The sequence below is a fragment of the Salvelinus fontinalis genome, chromosome 8 (assembly GCF_029448725.1).
Source record: "Salvelinus fontinalis isolate EN_2023a chromosome 8, ASM2944872v1, whole genome shotgun sequence".
In the NCBI taxonomy this organism is placed as follows: Eukaryota; Metazoa; Chordata; class Actinopteri; order Salmoniformes; family Salmonidae; genus Salvelinus; species Salvelinus fontinalis.
The window spans coordinates 23,279,981-23,304,916 of NC_074672.1; the positions used below are offsets into that span (position 1 = coordinate 23,279,981).

The 24,936-nt window shown below is 42.2% G+C and overlaps 1 protein-coding gene across 1 annotated transcript in view; it reads right to left on the bottom strand.

Annotated features, from left to right (window-relative positions):
* The window catches only part of LOC129860884 (E3 ubiquitin-protein ligase MIB2-like), a 63,760-nt gene that overhangs the window by 26,088 nt on the left and 12,736 nt on the right, over positions 1–24,936 (bottom strand). Inside the window, 7 exon segments of the mRNA XM_055931766.1 lie at positions 152–256; positions 949–1,056; positions 1,419–1,561; positions 3,001–3,195; positions 5,272–5,378; positions 17,237–17,408; positions 24,686–24,934. Coding sequence (XP_055787741.1) covers positions 152–256; positions 949–1,056; positions 1,419–1,561; positions 3,001–3,195; positions 5,272–5,378; positions 17,237–17,408; positions 24,686–24,934 — 1,079 coding nt within the window.

Below are 24,936 nucleotides of genomic sequence, written 5' to 3' on the forward strand. Positions count from 1 at the left end.
ACTGAAGCATGCTGATGCCTTAATAAGAAAGGGAGTTCGAAACTTCTCTGCCAATAACAGCTAGTTTTCAGTTTCCCTCTCCCCACTCAGTTAGGCTACAGGAAGTTAGCGTCAGGCTACAGATAGTTAGCCTCAGCTTATGTCAACGTACTGGTGTCATGCTGTCTGTCCATTCTCCGTGGCCAGCCTGAAGCCTCTTTACACTGTCTATGTCTTCCAGTACTCGCACCAGCTCGCCCACACCAAACGTGTTGACCTACGACAAGAAAGGGGAAGAAGACACCAAATTGTTAGCGATGTGATGCTAATGCTAATCTGTCAGCATCCAGGACACCTACAGCACCTGATGTCAGAGGAAGGCCAAAAAGATCATCAAGGACATCAACCACCCGAGCCACGGCCTGTTCACCCCGCTGCCATCCAGAAGGTGAGGTCAGTACAGGTGCATCAAAGCTGGGGCCGACAGACTAAAAAACAGCTTCTATCTCAAGGCCATCAGACTGTTAAATAGCCATCACTAGCCGGCTAACACCCGGTTACTCAACCCTGCACCTTAGACATGGAATCACTGGCCACTTTAATAATGGAACACTAGTCACTTTAATAATGTTTACATACTGATTTACTAATTTCATATGTACATAATGTATTCTATGATTGTATTTTAGTCAATGCCACTCCGACATAGCTCGTCCTAATATTTATATATTTCTTAATTCATACTTTTACTTTTAGATGTGTGTATTGTTGTAAATTGTTAGATACTACTGCACTGTTGGAGCTAGAAACACAAGCATTTTGCTACACCCACTATAACATCTGCTAAATATGTGTGTGTGACCAATACAATTTGATTTGATTAGCATCACATCGCTAGCTAATGCTAACCTACAGTATAAGACCATGCTGTGAGCCTGTATTCATTTCTCACTGGTAGAGCTAAAGTACCTTGGTCAGGGCACCTGGGTGGAAAGTCCAGCGGATGTTGTTGCTGTACTGGACTCTGACATCTCCCCGGTCAGTGATTCTGTGTACCGTCCCGATTTTGCAGATGTACTGTAAACACACAAATCAGATTTGATTTGCAGTTGCCGATTGTGGCCGGCCTTGGCATTGTCATTTCGCTGGCTCCATTGATTTGAAAGTAATACGTGCTTGTTGATTTTGTTCTATTGCACACCAGAGACCATTCACGCCGGCAACGTTACATAAACCTGGGTTCAAAGGTTCAAAATGGGGGATACGGTACTCAGAATTTGAACCAGTACTTGCCTAACATAGCACATGCAGTGACAACGTGGCATACACTTCAAAGTAGTTCTACGACTGGAGAAAGCTTGGAATGAGGTAAGACTCTTTTGATAAGATTATGTCAGAGAAATTCCACCAATTGACTTGGAGGGAGTTTAGTTTAGTACCTCTGCCATTTTGGGGTTCCACCCTCCGTGGCCCTCTTGCATCTGTCTGAGGATGTCTACTTCCAGGAGACACTTCACCTTGTCCCCCTGGTTGAAGGTGTGGCCTTCTGCACTCTCCTGCCTCTGCAGTTCTGCGTGCTCACCTGTGTACACACAAACCATAGATAAAAACACACACGTGACAACATACTCTACTGCAGTGCTTTCATATTGATCTGTAGGATACATACACTACCGGTCAAAAGTTTTAGAACACGTACTCATTCAAGTGTTTTTCTTTATTTTTACTATTTTCTACATTGTAGAATAATAGTGAAGACATCAAAACTATGAAATAACACACATGGAATCATGTAGTAACCAAAACAAGTGTAAAACAAATCTAAATGTATTTTAGATTCTTCAAATTGCTACTCTTTTCCTTGATGACAACTTTGCACACTCTTGGCATTCTCTCAATCAGCTTCACCTGGAATGCTTTTCCAACAGTCTTGAAGGAGTTCCCACATGCTGAGCACTTGTTGGCTGCTTTTCCTGAAGGCCAGGTCATCTAATGCAGCACTCCATCACTCTCCTTCTTGGTAAAATAGCCCTTACACAGCCTGGGGGTGTGTTGGGTCATTGTCGTGTTGAAAAACATATGATAATCCCACTAAGCCCAAACCAGATGGGATGGCGTATCGCTGCAGAATGCTGTGGTAGCCATGCTGGTTAAGTGTGCCTTGAATTCTAAATAAATCACAGACAGTGTCACCAGCAAAGCACCCCCACACCATAACACCTCCTCCTCCATGCTTTACGGTGGGAAATACACATGCGGAGATCATCCGTTCACCCACACCGCATCTCACAAAGACATGGCGGTTGGAATCAAAAATCTTGTGTTTCTTGGCCCAAGCAAGTCTCTTCTTCTTATTGGTGTCATTTAGTAGTAGTTTCTTTACAGCAATTTGACCATGAAGGCCTGATTCACCCAGTCTCCTCTGAACAGTTGATGTTGAGATGTGTCTGTTACTTGAACTCTGTGGAGCATTTATTTGGGCTCCAATTTCTTAGGCTGGTAACTCTAATGAACGTATCCTCTGCAGCAGAGGTAACTCTGGGTCTTCCATCCCTGTGGCAGTCCTCATGAGAGCCAGTTTCATCATAGAGCTTGATGATTTTTGCAACTGCACTTGAAAATGTTCAAAGTTCTAGAAATTTTCCGTATTGACTGACCTTCATGTCTTAAAGTAATGATGGACTGTCATTTCTCTTTGCTTATTTGAGCTGTTCTTGCCATAATATGGACTTGGTATTTTACCAGATAGTATAACTGTAGTCTTCTGTATAACCCCCCTACCTTGTCACAACAGATTGTCTCAAACACATTAAGAAGGAAAGAAATGTAAAAAAAAATGTACTTTTAAGAAGGCACACCTGTTCAACAATGTAGAAAAAAAAATTAAATAAAGAAAAACCCTTGAATGAGTAGGTGTTCTAACTTTTGATCGGTAGTGTATACAATTTGATGAATTACGAAAACAAGCATGTTTCCTTAACAACTGGTAGAAACTTAAAATCTATCCCCCTTGGTTCATACCAAGCTTTGGAAGGTGGTCTTTGTAGTAGAAGCCTCCCTGGACTTCCGACACGTATTTGAGGTCTACCTTGCCCTTGTGACCCAATCGGTAGACGTTGGTGGTGCCATTGGACCAGGTGACACTGGCCACACTGCGACCAGACTCTGTGTCCCAGCCACGGATGTCCACCACCTTTCCAACCTTACCCTCTCCTCCTGCACACGCACGGTGTAGGAGTATGAGAGAAGAGAAAAACCGAAGAGAGCAAGTAAAATAGGCTTATTGGGGAAAAATTAGGAATAATGAGAAGATAGTTAGGGTGAATATATCAAGCATAATGGAAACAATTATGTTTTATGTAGTTTGATTCTGTGCACAGGCAGGACATTACCCCTTCAAAGACACAATAGGTATGTTCGTAAATGCATTTTGGATTGCCAGACTGCGATCAGAGTGCACTTTGGGTGTTTGTAAATTCAGAGGGTTGCAGCCCGTTAGTAAATTCAGAGTGTTTCGCTCTCTGAGCATTCAGAGCACACACTGGACACTCTGGCAGAGGAGTAGGGTTGATCCGAGCATTTTGACCTCAACGGCAGTAAAGCACTCAAGCTAACTGGTTAAAGTTGGCTAGCTTGCTAACTATTTCCCGACACAAATGAGAGAACAGCTCACTCTGACCATTTTACTGGTCCTAGCAGAGCTGGTTAGGCTGTTTTTATGTTAGAGCGTTGGTAAATGTAACTGTGCTGAAGGCAACAATTTAGTTATATTTTTTGCTGACATTTACTGACACCGGTCATATTCAATGGGTGTTGCGAGTTAATAAATTAATCAGTTATTCTGTGCTCACTGACGAGAGTGCTCTGAAATCGGAGTAGATAGCCAGGGTGAACTTACAAACACACCCAATGTTAAAACAGGAGATGGTACCCATCAGTGTTTCACATCCACATGTTCAACCTTATTGTGGGAACGCACAGCACAAAGACCATACTCTGGTACAGGAATCTTGTCAATTATAAACTTGGCTAATTCAACATCATATACTGAAAGTAAGAAACAACAAGTAGGATCATGACTCCAATCTGTGCTCTGGATGCTAAAAAAGGTTTTCAAAGACCAATCGAAATGGATAATCTAAACAAGGTTTCTCCAATCATCCCTTTGACTCTGGTTAGAAGTGAGAGATCAAACAAAGAAGAACACAAAACAAAGCACACTTAGAGGCTGGGGCTAGCACCCCTCACATTCTCAACTACTGTACCGGACACAAGATACAATACAATAAAATACATTGATTTACTACCATGGCGTTACGCATCTACTTTATTACATACTGACTTGCATCAAGGTCAAATGATATCAAATACTACATTCAGTTTCCACCACAAACTTAGAGAACCTGACATTGTATAGCCTAGTTTATGCAGGTTAACAGTTATATCAAGGATTACACAGACTCTCAGTACAGGACAGGACTCGGGTAAGGGACAGCCTCTCTTCTAAGCATAACCAGAATGTCCCTATGCACTTACCGCATGCTGCTTAAAGACTGATAATGACTTAGACCCCAGTTCACCTTCGAAGACACCATAGGACATTGACTCATTCGCCAGTGCTTTAGCACAGAGAGGACCCAATGCCATTCCGGGTGCTGACCCCACATGAGGTAATACAAAGAGCTAATGACAGCTTTCTCCAGCCCTAGAGGCAATGATATTCAAGGGTTTTGAAATTGAAAGGAACAATTATCAAACTTTCAGAGATCCTGCAAAGAGTTAATTTAGTACTTGTATGGAAAATCTGTTTCTTTCCTAATAATTTGCAATTGAGAGACAAATTCTCTTGACTCTTGATTCGAAATGTTATGCGAACCCACAGAAACCCAACAGCACAGTAGCCACAAAACCCATGTCCCAAAATGAACTTAATAACCCTAAAGACATTTTTTTCCTCCCCGGAGTTGCAGCACATTCTATAATTAGAACTCATGTGACTTCTTGGTATATTCCACTACACTAGAGGGGAAACGGTACGAAAGGAAAAATAAACCTGATCGTTAAGAAACATTTGTTAAACAGACTCAATGAGACACTTTTGGGTTGGGAAAGAATCTTGAAGCACAAACACATCAGTTCACACTGTCACTTTGCAGGGTAATTAGAGAACATTAGAGTATAATGGAATGAGGTTAAGGGGTCATGGTGAAACAGTTGAAACAACAACATTGCCACACTGGTAAACAAGAGGCCCTGGTCGGTATGGATGGATTGCTCCGCTCACTCCCTCACCGTCTTGGTTTCCCCAGTCCCAGTCAGGTCCGCGTACCACTTTCACCCCTTGAAAGATTCCTTTGAGGATGATCCGTGGGAGATTCTGCCTCGGGGCCAAGCACACTCTGTGAAAGGCAAAAAGTACAAACCACATTCTCAATGAAACACTATGGCAAGAAGATAGCATTATGACTTGTGATACAACATCATGGAGTGTATCCAGAATGTTCTGTCCAAATGACATTGTGCAGTTTCAGAAACATAACCACTGACTGACAGAAGCTTGTTCGAAATGCTTCTCTTATCGGCCACCAGAAAAACCCAAGCTAAAACCCTTTAAAACGTACAGCTATCTCGAATAAGTAAGCCAACCGTCTGGCCTACATTATAGTCCAACTAAGTGGCACAGGCAAACAGCCCAGATGTAACAGCTCTCTGGCTTAGAGACACGCTATGTCACAGACACAAGCCTAAAAGTCAGAGAGGGTTATAAGATACAACAATGTTGGGGAAACAATGTTACTGAGACACTGATTCAAGTGTCTTCTGAGTGTAAGGGAGGTGGGGAGACAAAGGGGAGTCTATTCTGTGGTGGATGCTTGCCAAGGGGAGATGGCATACATGCGCTCGATTGCTCATCCAAATTAAGGAGAGGTCTTTATTTTTGATGGGTCGTTCAGCTTCGCTGAGGGCTGAGAGGCGTCCTAAACTGAAAAAACATGCTGCAAAACCCTTAAATTACTCAACAGGGGACATCAACGTCATCACAACCACAAGACTAAGCAGAATATGGCTGCCAAAAACCCAGACCTGTTTGACAGGTTCAAGCAGGCAGTTATACTAAATTCCTCAGAAATCAGAAGGGGGGAGGGGTCTAGGAGGAGCCGTACCTTATGGTAAAGATTTGGTCAGATCTCAAAGGGGCAAATTAACTGCCTATTCCCATTTGCCATACTTTCTCTGCGAGGTCAGCATTGAGGTTTCATTCTGCCATGAAGCTTGGGGAAAGACTGGAAACTTGACTTGAATTTCTCTCAATCCACTATAATCAAAATAAAACAATCCTCCCGTGGGTGGTCTTCCTCTGGGATGAAGAGAGGCTTTGCTACACCAACGCGTCACTCTCCCTTCGGCCTCGAGTGGTGTCCATCAACGCAAACGTGGGGGAAAAAACGAAGCTAGCCCTGGTTATCTTCCAAACTAATCAGGTCAGATTGTGAGGCACGTTGGCCTTAGAAGAAGAAGCCGGTGGCACCTTTGCTTCTTGGAGGCTTACTGTAGACTGACAGTAAATCCTGGTGTGGGCTGTGTGGCCACGGACAATGGGGAGGTGAGGTGGCATGTGCCTAAAATCAGAGATTTGAGGACTAATCCCTAGACAGCAGCGCAATCAGGAAGCACAATGTCAGACAGCACAGCTAAGAGAGTGCGTGTTACAAAAATACATCTGCGTCACCACGGAGATAACATATGGCCCTTATTAAGCTTTCTGTGCCAAATGGTCCTGTGAGCATACGGATGTACATTTATACAGTTGAAGTCTGAAGTTTACATACACTTAGGTTGGAGTCATTAAAACTCGTTTTTCAACCACTCCACAAATTTCTTGTTAACAAACTATAGTTTTGGCAATCTACTTTTTGCATGACACAAGTAATTTTTCTAACAATTGTTTACAGACAGATTATTTCACTTATATTCACTGTATCACAATTCCAATGGGTTAGAAGTGTACATACACTAAGTTGACTGTGCCTTTAAACAGCTTGGAAAATTCCAGAAAATGATGTCTTTAGACACTTCTGAAAGGCTAATTGACATCATTTGAGTCAATTGGAGGTTTACCTGTGGATGTATTTCAAGGCCTACCTTCAAACTCAGTGTCTCTTTGCTTGACATCATGGGAAAATCAAAAGAAATCAGCCAAGACCTCAGAAAAAAAATTGCAGACCTCCACAAGTCTGGTCATCCTTGGGAGCAATTTCCAAACGCCTGAAGGTACCACGTTCATCTGTACAAACAATAGTACGCAAGTATAAACACCATGGGACCACGCAGCTGTCATACTGCTCAAGAAGAAGACGCATTCTGTCTCCTAGAGATGAACGTACTTTGGTGCAAAAAGTGCAAATCAATTCCAGAACAACAGCAAAGGACCTTGTGAAGATGCTGGAGGAAACAAGTACAAAAGTATCTATTTCCACAGTAAAACGAGTCCTATTTCGACATAACCTGAAAGGCCGCTCAGCAAGGAAGAAGCCACTGCTTCAAAACCGCCATAAAAATGCCAGACTACAGTTTGCAACTGCACATGGGGACAAAGATCATACTTTTTGGACAAATGTCCTCTGGTCTGATGAAACAAAAATAAAACTGTTTGGCAATAATGACCATCGTAATGTTTGGAGGAAAAAGGGGGAGGCTTGCAAGTCGAAGAACACCATCCCAACCGTGAACCACGGGGGTGGCAGCATCATGTTGTGGGGGTGCTTTGCTGCAGGAGGGACTGGTGCACTTCACAAAATAGATGGCATCATGGGGGGGGGGGGGAATCATGTGGATATATTGAAGCAACATCTCAAGACATCAGTCAGGAAGTTAAAGCTTGGTTGCAAATGGGTCTTCCAAATGGACAATGACCCCAAGCATACTTCCAAAGTTGTGGCAAAATGGCTTAAGGACTACAAGTCAAGGTATTGGAGTGGCCATCACAAAGCCCTTACCTTAATCATATAGGAAATTTGTGGGCAGAACTGAAAAAGCGTGTGCGAGCAAGGAGGCCTACAAACCTGACTCAGTTTCACCAGCTCTGTCAGGGGGAAAGGGCCAAAATTCACCCAACCTATTGTGGGAGCTTGTGAAAGGCAACCCGAAATGTTTGACCCAAGTTAAACAATTTAAAGGCAATTCTACCAAATACTAATTGAGTGTATGTAAACTTCTGACCCACTGGGAATGTGATGAAAGAAATAAAAGCTGAAATAAATCACTCTATTATTCTGACGTTTCACATTCTTAAAATAAAGTGGTGATCTTAACTGACCTAAGACAGGGAATTTTTACTAGGATTAAATGTCAGGAATTGTGAAAAACTGAGTTTAAATGTATTTGGCTAAGGTGTATGTAAACTTCCGACTTCAACTGTAGGCCTTTGCTGTAGACACTGTGTTTACTGTGTACGGCCACAGGCGGTGAAAGGGTTGGTACGCAACATGATTTTCAGAAAATTCCATGCAAAGATGATGCGGTGGGGATAAGACCTGAATAAAACAATGCTGCCTTATACAGCAGGATTTCCTGAGTTGGTAGATTAGGGTGGAGGTTGTTAATTTCAACAATAGATTTTAGCAAGATTAAAAACACCACTTTAAGGAATTTATGGGTCCAGATACCATTGGGCAAAATATGTAAAGGGTGGGAACTATCCAAAACAGATCTAGTAGAGATTAAATATAATGATGCATGAATGGTACAGATGGCATTAGTGAAGACAGCAACTATTTTGACATAATACTGTTGTTGGTGTTGTCGCTGTTAAACACTTATACTTTGAGAGAGAGAGCGAGCAGCTCTTTAAAAGGACCTGGACGTCTAATCCTGCCTGACCAACGGTCTCTCTGAGATAGAGGATGTGGTGAGCTGAAACATGACCAGTAGGAGGTAGAGAGGTGCTGAATTGCCAGATATGCAGGATAAGGATTAAACTGAGCCTACTTGACAGGGCCTCTGCATCTGTGTGTGTGTGTGTGTGTGTGTGCGGAAGACGATTAGCCAACCGCAAAGTTGTTGTTGCGTTTCCACCCCCCCCCCCCCTCAGTAAACATATGGACACCCATATGCTGCACAGGGCACCGTCAACACGCCATAACCTACACAAACACGACAAGACGATACACACCACTTACCATGAACAACGGTGACCAAACATGTCATTGTGAACACTTGGTTATTATACACACACACACGTGACAAAACACTCTGCAAAACACATTCACATGTGACTACATTATTAGAGAGTATCCAGATGACCCAGTCTCTATCCAGATGATCACAGACTGGGCACACATACTTGGTAATGAACATCCTGTATTAAGGAAAATCACAGCACATCCACTGGCACCTCACTTCCCCAAATCTGTATTCACACTCAGCCACTATTAATTACCTTATAACACACTTCAATGAGGAGGAACGTGAGACTTGTGAGGGAAAAAACATGTATTTGCAGGATCTATTAAATGTACCTATATAATTATCTGTAGCTTCATAATAGGAGCTTAGTGATCGTAAAGAGCTCTCTGCTTAAAGGAATAAAGGCGGCATATTGCTGTGCACATATGGAGGGTTGAAACTACAAGATAGTTTCACCACTTCCCCCGCCTCAGGGATGGTTCCTCTCTTCCACGTTCACTCACCGCAGCTGGTCTGGGCGTGTAGTTAAGGACATGGGATAGAGATAAACTTGAGGAACAGAATAGACCTGTATTGTTTCCAATCATCTTTGCTTCTGAGTAACTTGGTCACAAGGCATAAGACAAAGAAGAAACCACAGTAGCTTATGATGCCCCGATCTGCTGGGGAGGGGTGGAACCAACCATGACTAAGCAGTTTTGGGGTTTCTATATAAACCTGCGTTTTCTGTATTATTGGGCTCTCAATGATCACCTATGGGTGGTCGTTGACCAGATCCATTATTGCAATAATTAAATCGGTATTAAAGGTTGATTGTTTGAAGAAATTGAAAGTCTTTTCTCCCTTGCTTGATTAGAATTTACATGACATTCTGCTAACATGCTAATCCCATTATTAAGTGGGTTAATTACAATACAGCAAAACTCTGGCACTGCAAGGCCTGTACTACTCGATAAGAACCCCCCGACCCCATGGCAGTGTGTGCCTAACAGTGGCTCTCTCTCTGCTTTAAGCCCTCAGCTGAGCCACCTGCTCGGCTACTCTCTCGGTCTCTGACATTAAATGAATCCCATTAGCTGTGCTGCTGAGCCAGATCCAATCCCTCCATCACAAATGATCAGTAAAATAAAGCAGGGCCTCTCATCATGGAAGCCAGCCAACTTCTTGGCTCCCCCAATATCAGTTTGGGACAGATTGAATGCCTGCATTTTTCTTAAGACGGACCAGGTCTTATGAGACGCGAGACAGATTGTAGCGCTTTGGATGACATCACTGAGGACTCACTCACTCGCTCAAGAAAGTATTCATACCCCTTGACATATTCCACATTTTAATGTGTTTCAGCCTGAATTCAAAATGGATTCTACCTACATGTACATATTACCTCGACACCAATGCCCCCTCACATTGACTCTGTACGGGTACCCCCTGTATATAGCCCCGCTATTGTTATTCATTGCTGCTCTTTAATTATTTGTTATTCTTATCTCTTACTTTGTTTTTGTATATTCTTAAAACTGTATTGTTGGTTAAGGGCTTGTAAGTAAGTATTTCACTGTAAGGTCTACACCTGTTGTATTCGGCGCATGTGACAAATACAATTTGACTTTACTTGATTAAATACTCCATAATGAAAAAGGGAAAACATGTTTTTTGAAATCTTGGCAAATTTATTGAAAATTAAATACAGAAATATCTAATTTACCTAAGTATTCACACCCCTGAGTCAATACTTTGTAGAATCACCTTTGGCAGCGATTATAGCTGTGAGTCTTTCTGGTTAAATCTCTAAAAGCTTTCCACACCTGGATTGCACAACATTTGCCCATTTATCTTTTCAAAATTCTTCAAGCTCTGTCAAATTGGTTGTTGATCATTGCTAGACAACCATTTTCAGGTCTTGCTATAGATGTTCATGTAGATTTAAGTCAAAACTGTTAGGCCACTCAGGAACATTCACTGTATACTCACTGGTCTTTGTGGTTGAATCAGTGTTTGAAATTCACAGCTCGACTGAGGGACCTTACGTGTGGGGTACAGAGATGAGGTAGTCATTCAAAAATCATTTTAAACACTATTATTGCACACAGAGTGAGTCCATGCAACTTATTATGTGACTTGTTAGGCAAACTTTCACTCCTGAACTTATTTAGGCTTGCCATAACAAAGGGGTTGAATACTTATTGACTCAAGACATTTCAGCTTTTAATTAATTTGTAAAAACAATTTAAAACATAATTCCACTTTGACATTATGGGGTATTACGTGTAGGCCAGTGACAAGAAATCTCAATTGAATTCATTTTAAATTCAGGCTGTAACACAACAAAATGTGGAAAAAGTCAAGGGTGTGAGTACTTTCTGAAGGCTCTGTATAGAGGGGCTCTGTTGTGTTTTGCCCCATGCACAACAAGCATGAAGAAGAACGAGGGGTTGCGGGCGTTACTTTCATATGATGTTTTTCCCCTTTGCTTTAGAGCTGGGTCTTGGAGCAGCAACAGTCAATGTTCTGTTGAATGTATCTTCACTGTGTGTAATGAATGACATCAAAAGTACATCTAAACCAGAATTGTGATCAAATGGTTGGATATAAACTTTGACTAATTTATTCACCATTTCCCTACCTTGATCTACTCCTGTATTTCCTAGAATAAGGCTGTAACGTAACAAAATGTGGAAAAACTGAAGGGGTCTGAATACTTTCTGAATGCACTGCATTACAAACTTGCACAACTTACAATATGTTACGAATTTGCAAAACGTATGATATGTTATGAATTCCAATATGTTGTGGCTAACGTTAGCTATGTGGCTAGGTTGCTAACGTTAACTAGCTGGCTAACGTTAGCTAGGGGTTAGGAGTTAGGTTAAAGGGTTAAAGTTAGGGGAAGGGTTAGCTAAAATTGTTGCTATACGTTCGCGTTATACATACACCCCGACCAACCACCCTCCTTTTGTTTTTGCCTTAATTAACCTTCGGTCTTTTATAACCATACCAAACTTGACATATCAAAACGAACTTGAGTGTCCCGATTTACTATGAGACCAGGCTGATCAATAAACTGTTGGATTCATAATGAAACCTTATACGCATATGCTTATTGCAACGGACGAGTGCAATGTTTCGTAATCTTGTACAGTAAAGATGGAATGTTGTGTGTGTAAGTATGTCTAAAATGCTAATGGCGTGATCTAACGAAGTATGGATGAGTTTTGGTATGATGAGGTGTAGAAATATAAATGACTGGCTATATTTCGTGCATATGGCATATTTGGTCAAAGGAGAACTGAAACCGACTCAGCCTCCTGCTTGACACCAATCTAGCGAATTCAAAACAACGCCAATGGGATTCATAGTTCAAATAAACTAATTACGACTCAGTGGGTTTCTCTAAAGACGTCTGCTCTAGCACATGAGCTGTGTGACTACAAAAGGCATAAGTGTCTGAATTAGGCTAAGTAGCGAGGCCTAAACAGAACTGAGAAAGACCATCAATGGCTCTTTGTATCATCCATTTCTCCTAATCTCAGTTACCAAGAAGTAAAACTGTCCACGTGAGATTAGTTTCTCCAAATCCTCAGTCGTAATGGCGGGAACACATTAGTAGATTCATCTTAATGAATGTTCTGTCGGGATGAGGGTTGCGTAAGAGCCCGTCTGTTCACTCAGTGGTTTTCCTCGTCACGTCTGCCCTCCATTCATCACGTTACTGTATGTCCTCTCTAGCCAAGGCCAGAGATGTCTAAAGGGTCCATCACATCACTGCAGGCCAACTGACTTCAGCTGAGTCACATTCTTTCATTCCACTTAAGACTAAATACTCCATTACTTAAAGATGTCTCAGAGAGATGGCTCAGAGAGATGGCTCAGAGAGATGGCTCAGAGAGATGGCTCAGAGAGATGGCCTAGAGAGATGGCTCAGAGAGATGGCTCAGAGAGATGGCTCAGAGAGATGGCTCAGAGAGATGGCTCAGAGAGATGGCTCAGAGAGATGGCCTAGAGAGATGGCCTAGAGAGATGGCCTAGAGAGATGGCTCAGAGAGATGGCTCAGAGAGATGGCTCAGAGAGATGGCTCAGAGAGATGGCTCAGAGAGATGGCTCAGAGAGATGGCTCAGAGAGATGGGTCAGATTAATAACGTGTTAGTATAGGAGTGACAGAGATCCCTCCAAAAGAACCACTTCATATTCAAACAATTCCCTGCATGAACCACACACACTAAACGTGTGTTGACCATCAGCCATTTTGGGCCAAATCCCCCCATTTCAAAACCTCCATTATCATTCATGTACAGGACTCAACTACTGAGATATCTAATCCTGCATTTGCCTTTACCTGTCTGTACTGTTTGTTGATATAGAGAAGTTAATGTGTGAGTGTGGGAGTAATTTCAACAATAGTGAACTAACTAAATAATAGGCTTTTATTTCCCTCACCACAAAGTGGCAGCGTGGTGGTCTGTGTGTTTACCACTATCCCATCACCACTCAGCATATGTATCAATCTCCTTACTTGTAATAAGTAGAGGACATATATATTTTAAAAAGGTAGTTTTGCAGTCTCATCAGGTAGCTAGCGTAAGTCCTACTCTGGGGTTGAGTAGTTTGTAAACAACCTGCAAATAACAAGACCAATAAGACGATTGGATCTTATAGTGGTCTTATGGGACACACTGCTGTCCACTAGTGTTTTCAAAGGCCAGAAATAAAACATTTGGCCTTGTGTTTACTCTCTGGACAGCTTTCAGGCCTTCAAGTCCAGACTTAACTACTTTGTTTCAAATAAAGAGTTAAGTATAAATCCGACCTTATAACTTTTTCACTCCAGACGTAGCCCATCTCTTTATGTGATAACGCAAAGTAATTACCTTTAAGTTTAAATCAAACAACCTTGAACATTTTAAAAACCAAACAACCTTAATCAAATCACATTTACCACAATAAGAGAAATGAGTAAATGGCAAGCATCCTGTCACTGAATCTACTAAATGTATCTTTACTCGATCAAGTGAGTGGGATGAATCCCTGCATTCCACTAAGAAAGCACTGGCCACTGTTCTTGGCCTGAAGTCTCCAAGAACAGCAGAGCCATCCATCCTGAGGACTGTCTGAAGGGCTCTCTTCTAATCAAGGACGTTGCTGAGCCAAACAGCATACATGCCCAATGTTTAATCAATACCGTAGAGAAACTGAGGTGGGAGTCGAAGTGAGAGGGGGAAGGAGTCTCTGTCAGACTGTATTGTACTGCAGTAGTTCCCAAAATTTGTGGTTATTGTACCACCAACTGAATTTTGCTCTGCCCCCAGAAGTACCCCCTCATGTGCATTTTACCAGTAGGCCTATGGTCTCATGAGTCTTCTCAAGTACTCCCTGTGGATAGAGGTCCTAGTACCCCTGGTTGGGAACCACTGTTGTACTGTACACACAAGGTTCTACACTAACCTTTTACACTGGTGGCACCTACTATTTTTGCCATCTTTTAAATGAGCATGTCCTTGTGTTCTTACATTGATTTTGATATATTTACTGTGACAGCAAAGAAAAGAGACTGTTAAAATAAAGTGCAAAATGTATTTATTGCCAATTTCAAAGTGCCATCCTGCGAAATCCTGCAGAGGGCAGAATTGGAAAAACGATACTTGATACCAAAACAATAACACAAAAATATATATATTTCCCCCAGTTTTTACAGGTTTTCACTCTCAAAATGGGATGTTCGAAGTCCATAACAATGCTTAAACCATATTCTTTGTTGTTTTGTAGTTACCCTTTAATTCAGGTGTGCACCAGCCAGACAGTTGTGTTTGGCCAGCAGTGTTTCTATAGCACACACAATTTTCAAAAGAAAATGGTCACTGGATTGATGCAAATAATTATGATTATGCCAGGTAGACATAGGCTACTTTGTATTTACCTTTAAATTGCCTTTAAATCTGCCTGAAAACTGTTATCATTAGCATCGCTAACAGCTACACAAAGTGGTAGCCATATAGGCCCTACGCGCACTGCACACATCAGGGCTCGACATTCAGGTAAATTTGCCGGTGTCACACCGGTCCAGTGCCAACTGAAAGCTACTGGCTCGAATGAAAAAAATACTGGCCCGGGTCAAGAGCTGACAGGAAAGCAAATTATGCTTTCATAGTTTTAAGAATATATTACCTTTCATTTACAGGCTGAGCAAGTAGCCTTTACAGGGTCAAATTCAAGGACATTTTCAAGCACTTAATTGTATTTTCCAAGGACCAAGATTGTATATTTGTTGTAATAGCCTACAGAAAAAACACCCTTCAATTGAAACGGCGTGAAACAAATGAAAGTGCCTTCATCTCTCATTAAAACGGATCAGAAATGAAAACATGAATAATTTTATTGGAGCAGTAGAACTTCTAAATCAGCTACCATAACTTCAATGACTTTTCAAAAGATCAAATAACCAAGAGGAAATGTATGATTTTCAAAAGTACGCCATTCCATGATGACTGAATTGTACATCGAAAATATTCAACCAAGACTTTTTAAATACCTGGTTTGCATACCCATTCTTGCCTCATAACTTGGAACATCTTTCCTACCGCTGTCGTTCTTCATTGAGTTGCTCAATTATATAGCCTAGGTTAAAAATAGCATTATTGCAATATTTCTTTCACTGGCCCACTGATGGGGATGATCGACCTCCCCTGTAAGTCGATCTTTGACGCTTCATATAGTTGAGTTAATTTTTGGTCAATTGCACATTACTGTTTGAATAAAACATGATAAAGAGAGCAAATTGTGATCCAAAAACGAACATGACCAGGTAAAAAAAACGTTTGCTGGCACCCTTGCGACCAAATAAAAATGTGTGTTGCACTGCCAAGGCAAACAGTTGCAAATGCGACTGTTTTAGTTGCAGTACTGAACCCTGGTACAGAATATGAGAGCTGGCCATCAGTGTCAAATACATTTGATCTATTCTCTCGTTATGAGAGAAAAATGTAAACCGGGGGTCCTACTATCCAAACTGCTTATTGTTTCTACTTTTCAGTAGTTCAGGCTACTCTAACCCTAAGAACAGAACAACCAGTTTTAATTGAATAGCCCTAAACATAAGCAGCAGGGGCATACAGCCATTGAAGGGTTGGTAAGCTTGTTCTCTGACACAGTTCCTCTATCTTCACCAAATGTCTTTCGCAATGTCTATGATCTCCAAAAGGCTTCACTCATTTGAGGAAACTAATTATGCGATGAAATGTGTGCCGATCACAGATAAGAGGGAATCGGTTCCACATAAGGAATTACTGTACTATTGGCCAACAGTATTCTGCTTGGCATCATGGAACATATTTGCTTAAGTGTCGTTCTACCATTTTGAGTTTTAGCTCCTGGCCAGATGATCAGCCCGTGTATTATACTACATGAATGGAGAATTCTTGAGAAATTCAGTCTCAAGCTTCAAAAAGCCCAGAAACACACTCACCAGCGAGCACACAAAGGAATACAGGGGTTTGAGCTGGCTCTTCACTGGTGGACTAGTAGAAGAATTCTGTGCCCCATTTTAAATTCAGTGTGCCATGAGTATCACCCAATATTATAAAGGGAACTGTCCACCCAGCTGACATTCAGACAGTGCCTGTATCGTTTCCACATCGCTTTACTGTGAACTGATACAGAAGACTGGATGAGGAGAAAGGAGGGGATAATTCACGTACTTGTATAAAAGTGATAATGCCCTCGAAGCCATTGTTTGGACGATATATTGGCACTTTTTTCCGGCCCTCGACGACAGCCATGCCAATATATCCTCCAAAGATCGGCAAATCTCTGGCATGATCACTTAATTAGAGAAGGCGGGCAGAGCAGACAATGGGAATCAACTTAGGGGAGTCGGGGACAATTAGAACGGTCCCTTTCAAATTAATCTGGCACAAGTTATTATTTGAAAAGTAAAACAAATTGTAATCAAATTCAGCAAATCACACACTGTATTTTGAAGCTAATTTTAATACAAATCAACCCAAGTGAATCTGGAGATAGGGTTTCGAAGGAATGGAGAGTTTGTGTGTGGGGGGGGGGGGGGGCATGGTACTCACGGTTGGGAATGGGCTGTCTCATAGCGCTCAAATGCGTGGCCCAGGTCGTGTTTGTTGTTCATGTAGCACTGCGTGCACAAGTCGTAGTCAAAGCACACCTTGCACTTCCAGCGCATCCCCATGATGCCATGCTTCTTGCAGCTGTCGCAGATGATGTTGGAGTGGCGCACACCTGAGACAGAGAAAAGGGGAAAGAGAGAGAGCGAGAAAGTCAGAGCGAGGTTGAAGGAGGTTAAGACAAGCCAGTCCAGAATTAGTTCAAAGTACAGCAAATGAGAAGAGTTGACTGATGACAGATGACGAGAAATGCTGATCTTCCTCCCCCTTCTCACTCTCCTTCTCCTTCTCTTTGCTTTCGCTACATTAATTGAAGCCTTACTGACTTCTGAGGTAGAACAATTCTGTTTTAATGGAGCAAAATGCAGATGAATCCTGCATTAGCACTTGGCATTAAATTCTAATACAGCCGATTATAAAACAGGGCTGTATTGCCTGTCTCCTGCTTGAGTCAAGAGAAATGGAGATGGAGAGAGATGCCCTTTGCTCTGCGATGGTAAGTAAACATGAGCTTGAGGAACCTTTCTTGAGTCACAAAGATGAGACCAATACCTAAAATTAACAAATGATATACAAACAATACATTAGATACAGTGCATTTGGAAAGTATTCAGACCCCTTCCCCTTTTCCACATTTTGTTACGTTACAGCCTTTTTCTAAAAATTATTAAATTCGTTTTTTCATTCATCAATCTACATACAATAGCCCATAATGACAAAGAGAAAACAGGTTTAGACATTTTTGCACATTTATAAAAAAACAAAAACAGAAATACCCTATTTACGTAAGTATTCAGACATTTCCTATGACACTCCAAATTGAGCTCAGGTGCATCCTGTTTTTATATGTTGCTGTATTATGTTCCCCTAACCCTACCACCCTTCCCCTAATTGGAGTAAACCAATGGACAACAACACTTAGGCTTCTACTTCCAGCTTAGTCATACTATATACATTTTACGGACACAATGCATTTGACAATATTTCCTTTTTTTCCCCATTTTGATCCCCTCTGTCAGCTACCCTCAACCCCTCCCATCTATGTCTGAAGACCATCCAGTTTTGTTTTCTATTTGCAATATACTTTTTAACTGTGCTGTTTCACAAAAGTTCTGAACCTATAAACATTTTACGGACCAGTATATTTTACATTAGTTATCTTGTTGTTTTTAGTCCCCCCTTTCAGCTCCACTCAACCCTTCCCATCTATCTCTTAACACCATCCAGTTTTGATTCCCATGTTTCACACAAGTTCTGATCCTTTCTATTCTCATAGTTTCTACAGATTGTAAATTAAAGATTTTTTTCTTCTAAAAGTATTGTATTATAATACTTATTATTATCTACTTTGTGCACGACACCAGTAATTTTTCCAACAATTGTTTACAGACAGATTATTTCACTTACAGTGAGGGGGAAAAGTATTTGATCCCCTGCTGATTTTGTATGTTTGTGCACTGACAAAGAAATGATCAGTCTATAATTTTAATGGTAGGTTTAATTGAACAGTGAGAGACCGAATAACAACAAAAAAATCCAGAAAAATGCATGTCAACAATGTTATGAATTGATTAGCATTTTAATGAGGGAAATAAGTATTTGACCCCTCTGCAAAACATGGCTTAGTACTTGGTGGCAAAACCCTTGTTGGCAATCACAGAGGTCAGACGTTTCTTGTAGTTGGCCACCAGGTTTGACCCAATTTCAGTGGGTCAAAAGTTTACATACACTAAGTTGACTGTGCCTTTAATCAGCTTGGAAAATTCCAGAAAATTATGCCATGGCTTTAAGAAGCTTCTGATAGGCTAATTGACATAATTTGAATCAATTGGAGGAATACCTGTGGATGTATTTCAAGGCCTACCTTCAAATTCAGTGCCTATTTTCTTGACATCATGGGGAAATCAAAAGAAATCAGCCAAGACCTCAGAACAAAAATTGCAGACCTCCACAAGTCTGGTTCATTCTTGGGAACAATTTCCAAACGCCTGAATGTACCATGTTCATCTGTACAAAGAGTAGTATGCAAGTATAAACACCATGGGACCAGGGAGCCGTCATACTGCTCAGAAAGGAGATGCATTCTCCTAGAGATCAACGTATTTTGGTGCAAAATGTGCAATCAATCCCAGAAAAATAGCAAAGGACTTTGTGAAGAATACTGGAGGAAACAAGTACAAAAGTATCTATATCCACAGTAAAACGAGTCCTATATCGACATAACCTGAAAGGCTGCTCAGCAAGGAAGAAGCCACTGCTCCAAAACCGCCATAAAAAAGCCAGACCACGGTTTGCAACTGCACATAGGGACAAATATCATACTTTTTGGACAAATGTACTCTGGTCGGATTAAACAAAAATAGAACTGTTTGACCATAATGAACATCGTTGTTTGGAGGAAAAAGGGGGAGGCTTGCAAGCCGAAGAACACCATCCCAACCGTGAAGCACGGGGTCGGCAGCATCATGTTGTGGGGGTGCTTTGCTGCAGGAGGGACTGGTGCACTTCACAAAATAGATGGCATCATGAGGCGGGAAAATTATGTGGATATATTGAAGCAACATCTCAAGATATCAGTCAGGAAGTTAAAGCTTGGTCGCAAATGGGTCTTCCAAATGGACAATGACCCCAAGCATACTTCCAAAGTTGTGGCAAAATGGCTTAAGGACAACAAAGTCAAGGTATTGGAAAGCCCTGACCAAAGCCTGACCTCAATCCTATAGAAAATTTGTGGGCAGAACTGAAAAAGCGTGTGCGAGCAAGAAGGCCTACAAACCTGACTCAGTTACACCAGCTCTGTCAGGAGGAATGGGCCAAAATTCACCCAACTTATTGTGGGAAGCTTGTGGAAGGCTACTCAAAACATTTGACCCAAGTTAACAATTTTAGGCAAAGCTACCAAATACTAATTGAGTGTATGTAAACTTCTGACCCATCGGGAATGTGATGAAAGAAATAAAAGCTGAAATAAATCATTCTCTCTACTATTATTCTGGCATTTCACATTCTTAAAATAAAGTGGTGATCCTAACTGACCTAAAACAGGGATTTTTTACTAGTATTAAATGTCAGGAATGAAAAACTGAGTTTAAATGCATTTGGCTAAGGTGTATGTAAATGTCCGACTTCAACTGTATACAGTATATATATATATATATATATATATATATATATATATATATATATATATATATATATATATAACATTCTATTAGTTGCAAGAATCTGGTAAAATTCTGGTATCAATTAAATTGGAAAATTTGAAATTTTCAATCCGGCATCGTTTTGTGTATCAGCTTATAAACCATGTGCCATGAATTCGGTAAATCGAAAATTTATTCCCAACTATTTTGCAATCTATATGGCACAGCTGTCAATGTTTTGGTCCTTAAATTAAACTCGTATACATTTTTATTTATCTCTATTTTCTTTAACCAATTTTGGTCTTTAATGCAGGGTCGACAGACAAGTTCCTTACTTTTTCCCCCCTTCCAATTGCCTCTTCCATTTTTGCGGTAATGCTGCAATTAGGACGCCTGTATCTTTGTAGGGACTGTGTAATTAAGTGTAATTAATAACTTAACCATTCTCAAAAGGGATATTCAATGGTCTGTTTTTTTATACTGAACAAAAATATAAACGCAACATGTAAAGTGTTGGTCCCATGTTTCATGAGCTGAAAAAAAAGATTCCAGAAATGATCCATACACACAAAAAGCGTATTTCTCTCAAATGTTATACACAAATGTGTTTATACCTGTTAGCGAGCATTTCTCCTTTGCCAAGATAATCCAGCCACTGGACAGGTGTGGCATATCAAGCAGCTGATTAAACAGCATGATCATTAAACAGGTTTTGGAGAATTTGGCAGTACGTCCAACCGGCCTCAGAACCGCAGACCACGTGTAACCACGCCAGCCCAGGACCTCCACATCCGGCTTCTTCACCTGCGGGATCGTCTGAGACCAGCCACCAGGACAACTGATGAAACTGTGGGTTTGCACAATCGAAAAATTTCTGCAAAAACTGTCAAAAACCCTCTCAGGGAAGCTCATCTGCATGCTCATCGTCCTCACCAGGGTCTTGACCTGACTGCAGATTGGCGTCATAACTGACTTCAGTGAGCAAATGCTCACCTTCGATGGCCACTGGCACGCTGGAGAAGTGTGCTCTTCATGGATGAATCCCAGTTTCAACTGTACCGGGCAGATGGCGTGTATGGTGTCGTCAATGCTGTGAACAGAGTGCCCCATGGTGGCGGTGGGGTTATGATATGGACATGCATAAGCTACGGACAATGAACAAAATTGCATTTTATCAATGGCAATTTGAATACCTTGATGATACCTTGATGAGATCCTGTGGCCTATTGTTGTGCTATTCATCTGCTGCCATCACCTTATGTTTCAGCATGATAATGCACAGCCCCATATCGCAAAAGAATATGTACACAATTCCGGGAAGCAGAAAATGTCCCAGTTTTTCCATGGCCTGCATACTCACCAGACATGTCACCCATTGAGCATGTTCGGGATGCTCTGGATCGATGTGTAAGACAGCATGTTCCAGTTCACACCAATATCCAGCAACATAGCACAACCATTGACGAGGAGTGGGACAACATTCCACAGGCCATAAATCAACAGATCAACTCTATGCAAAGGAGATGTCGCGCTGCCTGAGGCAAATGGTGGTCACACCAAAAACTGACAGTTTTTTATATCCATGCCCCAACATTTAAAAAAAAAGTTATCTGTGACCAATGGATGCATCTGTATTCCCAGTCATGTGAAATCCATAAATTAGGCCTAATTAATTTAAACAGACTCCATGAGGGTGGTAAACAGACAGAAACAGACTCCATGAGGGTGGTATGAGGGCCCGACGTCCACAGGTGGGGGTTGTGCTTACAGTCCAACACCGTGCAGGACATTTGGCATTTGCCAGAGAACACCAAGATTGGCAAATTCGCCACTGGCGCCCTGGGCTCTTCACAGATGAAAGCAGGTTCACACTGAGCACATGAGCACATGTGACAGACGTGACAGAGTCTGGAGACGCCGCGGAGAACGTTCTGCTGCCTGCAACATCCTCCAGCATGACCGGTTTGGCGGTGGGTCAGTCATGGTGTGGGGTGGCATTTCTTTGTGGGGCCGCACAGCCCTCCATGTGCTCGCCAGAGGTAGCCTGACTGCCATTAGGTACCGAGATGAGATCCTCAGACCCCTTGTGAGACATATGCTGACACATGCACATTTGTGGCCTGCTGGAGGTCATTTTGCAGGGCTCTGGCAGTGCTCCTCCTTGCACAAAGGTGGAGGTAGCGGTCCTGCTGCTGGGTTGTTGCCCTCCTACGGCCTCCTCCACGTCTCCTGATGTACTGGCCTGTCTCCTGGTAGCGCCTCCATGCTCTGGACACTACGCTGACAGACACAGCAAACCTTCTTGCCACAGCTCGCATTGATGTGCCATCCTGGATGAGCTGCACTACCTGAGCCACTTGGTGTGGGTTGTAGACTCCGTCTCATGCTACCACTAGAGTGAAAGCACCGCCAGCATTCAAAAGTGACCAAAACATCAGCCAGGAAGCATAGGAACTGAGAAGTGGTCTGTGGTCACCACCTGCAGAACCACTCCTTTATTGGGGGTGTCTTGCTAATTGCCTATAATTTCCACCTTTTGTCTATTCCATTTGCACAACAGCATGTGAAATTTATTGTCAATCAGTGTTGCTTCCTAAGTGGACAGTTTGATTTGACAGAAGTGTGATTGACTTGGAGTTACATTGTGTTGTTTAAGTGTTCCCTTTATTTTTTTGAGCAGTGTACATTGCATTCAGAAAGTATTCAGACCCCTTGACTTTTTCCACATTTTGCTATGTTACAGCCATTTAAAAAAAATAATGTATTAACCCATTTTCCCCCCTCATCGTTTTTAGACATTTCTGCAAATGTATAAAAAAATTCAAAAAAACTGAAATATCACATTTACATAAGTATTCAGACCTTTTACTCCGTATGTTGTTGAAGCCCCTTTTGCAGCGATTACAGCCTCAAGTCTTGGGTATAACGCTACAAGCTTGGCACACCTGTATTTGGGGAGTTTCTCCCAATCTCTTCTGCAGATCCTCTCAAGCTCTGTCAGGTTGGATGGGGAGCGCTGCTGCACAGCTATTTTCAGGTGTTCCATCAGGTTCAAGTGCAGGCTCTGGCTGGGCCCCTCAAGGACATTCAGAGACTTGTCCCAAAGCCACTCCTGCATTGTCTTGGCTTTTGCTTAGGGTCGTTGTCCTGTTGGAAGGTGAAGCTTTGCCCCCAGTCTGAGGTCCTGAGCGCTCTGGAGCAGGTTTTCATCAAGGATCTCTCTGTACTTTGCTTAGCTAATCTTTCCCTCGATCCTGACTAGTCTGCCAGTTCCTAGCGCTGAAAAACATCCCCACAGCACGATGCTGCCACCACCATGCTTCACCGTAGGGATGGTGCCAGGTTTCCTCCAGGCATGACGCTTCGCATTCAGGCCAAAGAGTTCAATGTTGGTTTCATCAGACCAGAGAATCTTGTTTCTCATGGTCAGAGCCCTTTAGGGGCCTTTTGACAAACTCCAAGCGGGCTGTCATGCCTTTTACCGAGGAGTACCTTTCGTCAGGCAAAGGCCTGTTTGGTGGTGTGCTCCAGAGATGGTTGTCCTTCTGGAAGGTTCTCCCATCTCCACAGAAGAAACTCTGGAGCTCTGTCAGAGTGACCATCGGGTTCTTGGTCACCTCTATGACAAAGACCCTTCTCCCCAGATTTCTCAAATTGGCCGGGCGGCCAGCTCTAGAAAGAGTCTTGGTGGTTCCAAACTTCTCCCATTTAAGAATGGAGGCCACTCTGTTCTTGGGAACCTTCAATGCTGCAGACAATTTTTGGTACCCTTCCCCAGATCTGTACCTCGACACAATCCTGGCTCGGAGCTCTACAGACAATTCCTTTGACTTCCTAGCTTGGTTTTTGCTCTGACATGCACTGTCAATGTGGGAACTTATATAGACAGGTGTGTGCCTTTCCAAATCATGTCCAATCAATTGAATTTACCACAGGTGGACTCCAATCAAGGATGATCAATGGAAACAGGATGCACCTGAGCTCAATTTCGATTCTCATAGCAAAGCGTCTGAATACTTATGTAAATGTATTTATGTTTTTTATTTTAATTACATTTGCAAATATTTCTAAAAACCCATTTTCACTTTGTCATTATGGGGTATTGTGTGTAGATTGATGAACAATTTAATCATTTTTAGAGTAAGGCTGTAATGTAACAAAATGTGAAGAGGTCTGAATACTTTCCGAGTTCACTGTAAGTACATAGCCTATATGTGTGTAAACAGCTGAGGTGGGGTGTTATGCTCACCGATCTGGGCATTGTCGTAGAGCAGCAGGTCGTAGGAGCCTTGGTATCCTGTGCGGTAGTTGGTGCGCGTGCCGCTGTCCCACTGCACCACCACCGTCTTATCAGGCGTGGTGGTGCTGCCTTGCCGCCCGATCTCCACCACTGTGCCCACGTGACCCTCACTGTCGTCCTGGTTCCCCCACTTCCAATCCAGGCCGCGCACCACGCGCATGCCCACCTCCATGCTGCCTCTCGGGCCAGCTGGGCCCGAG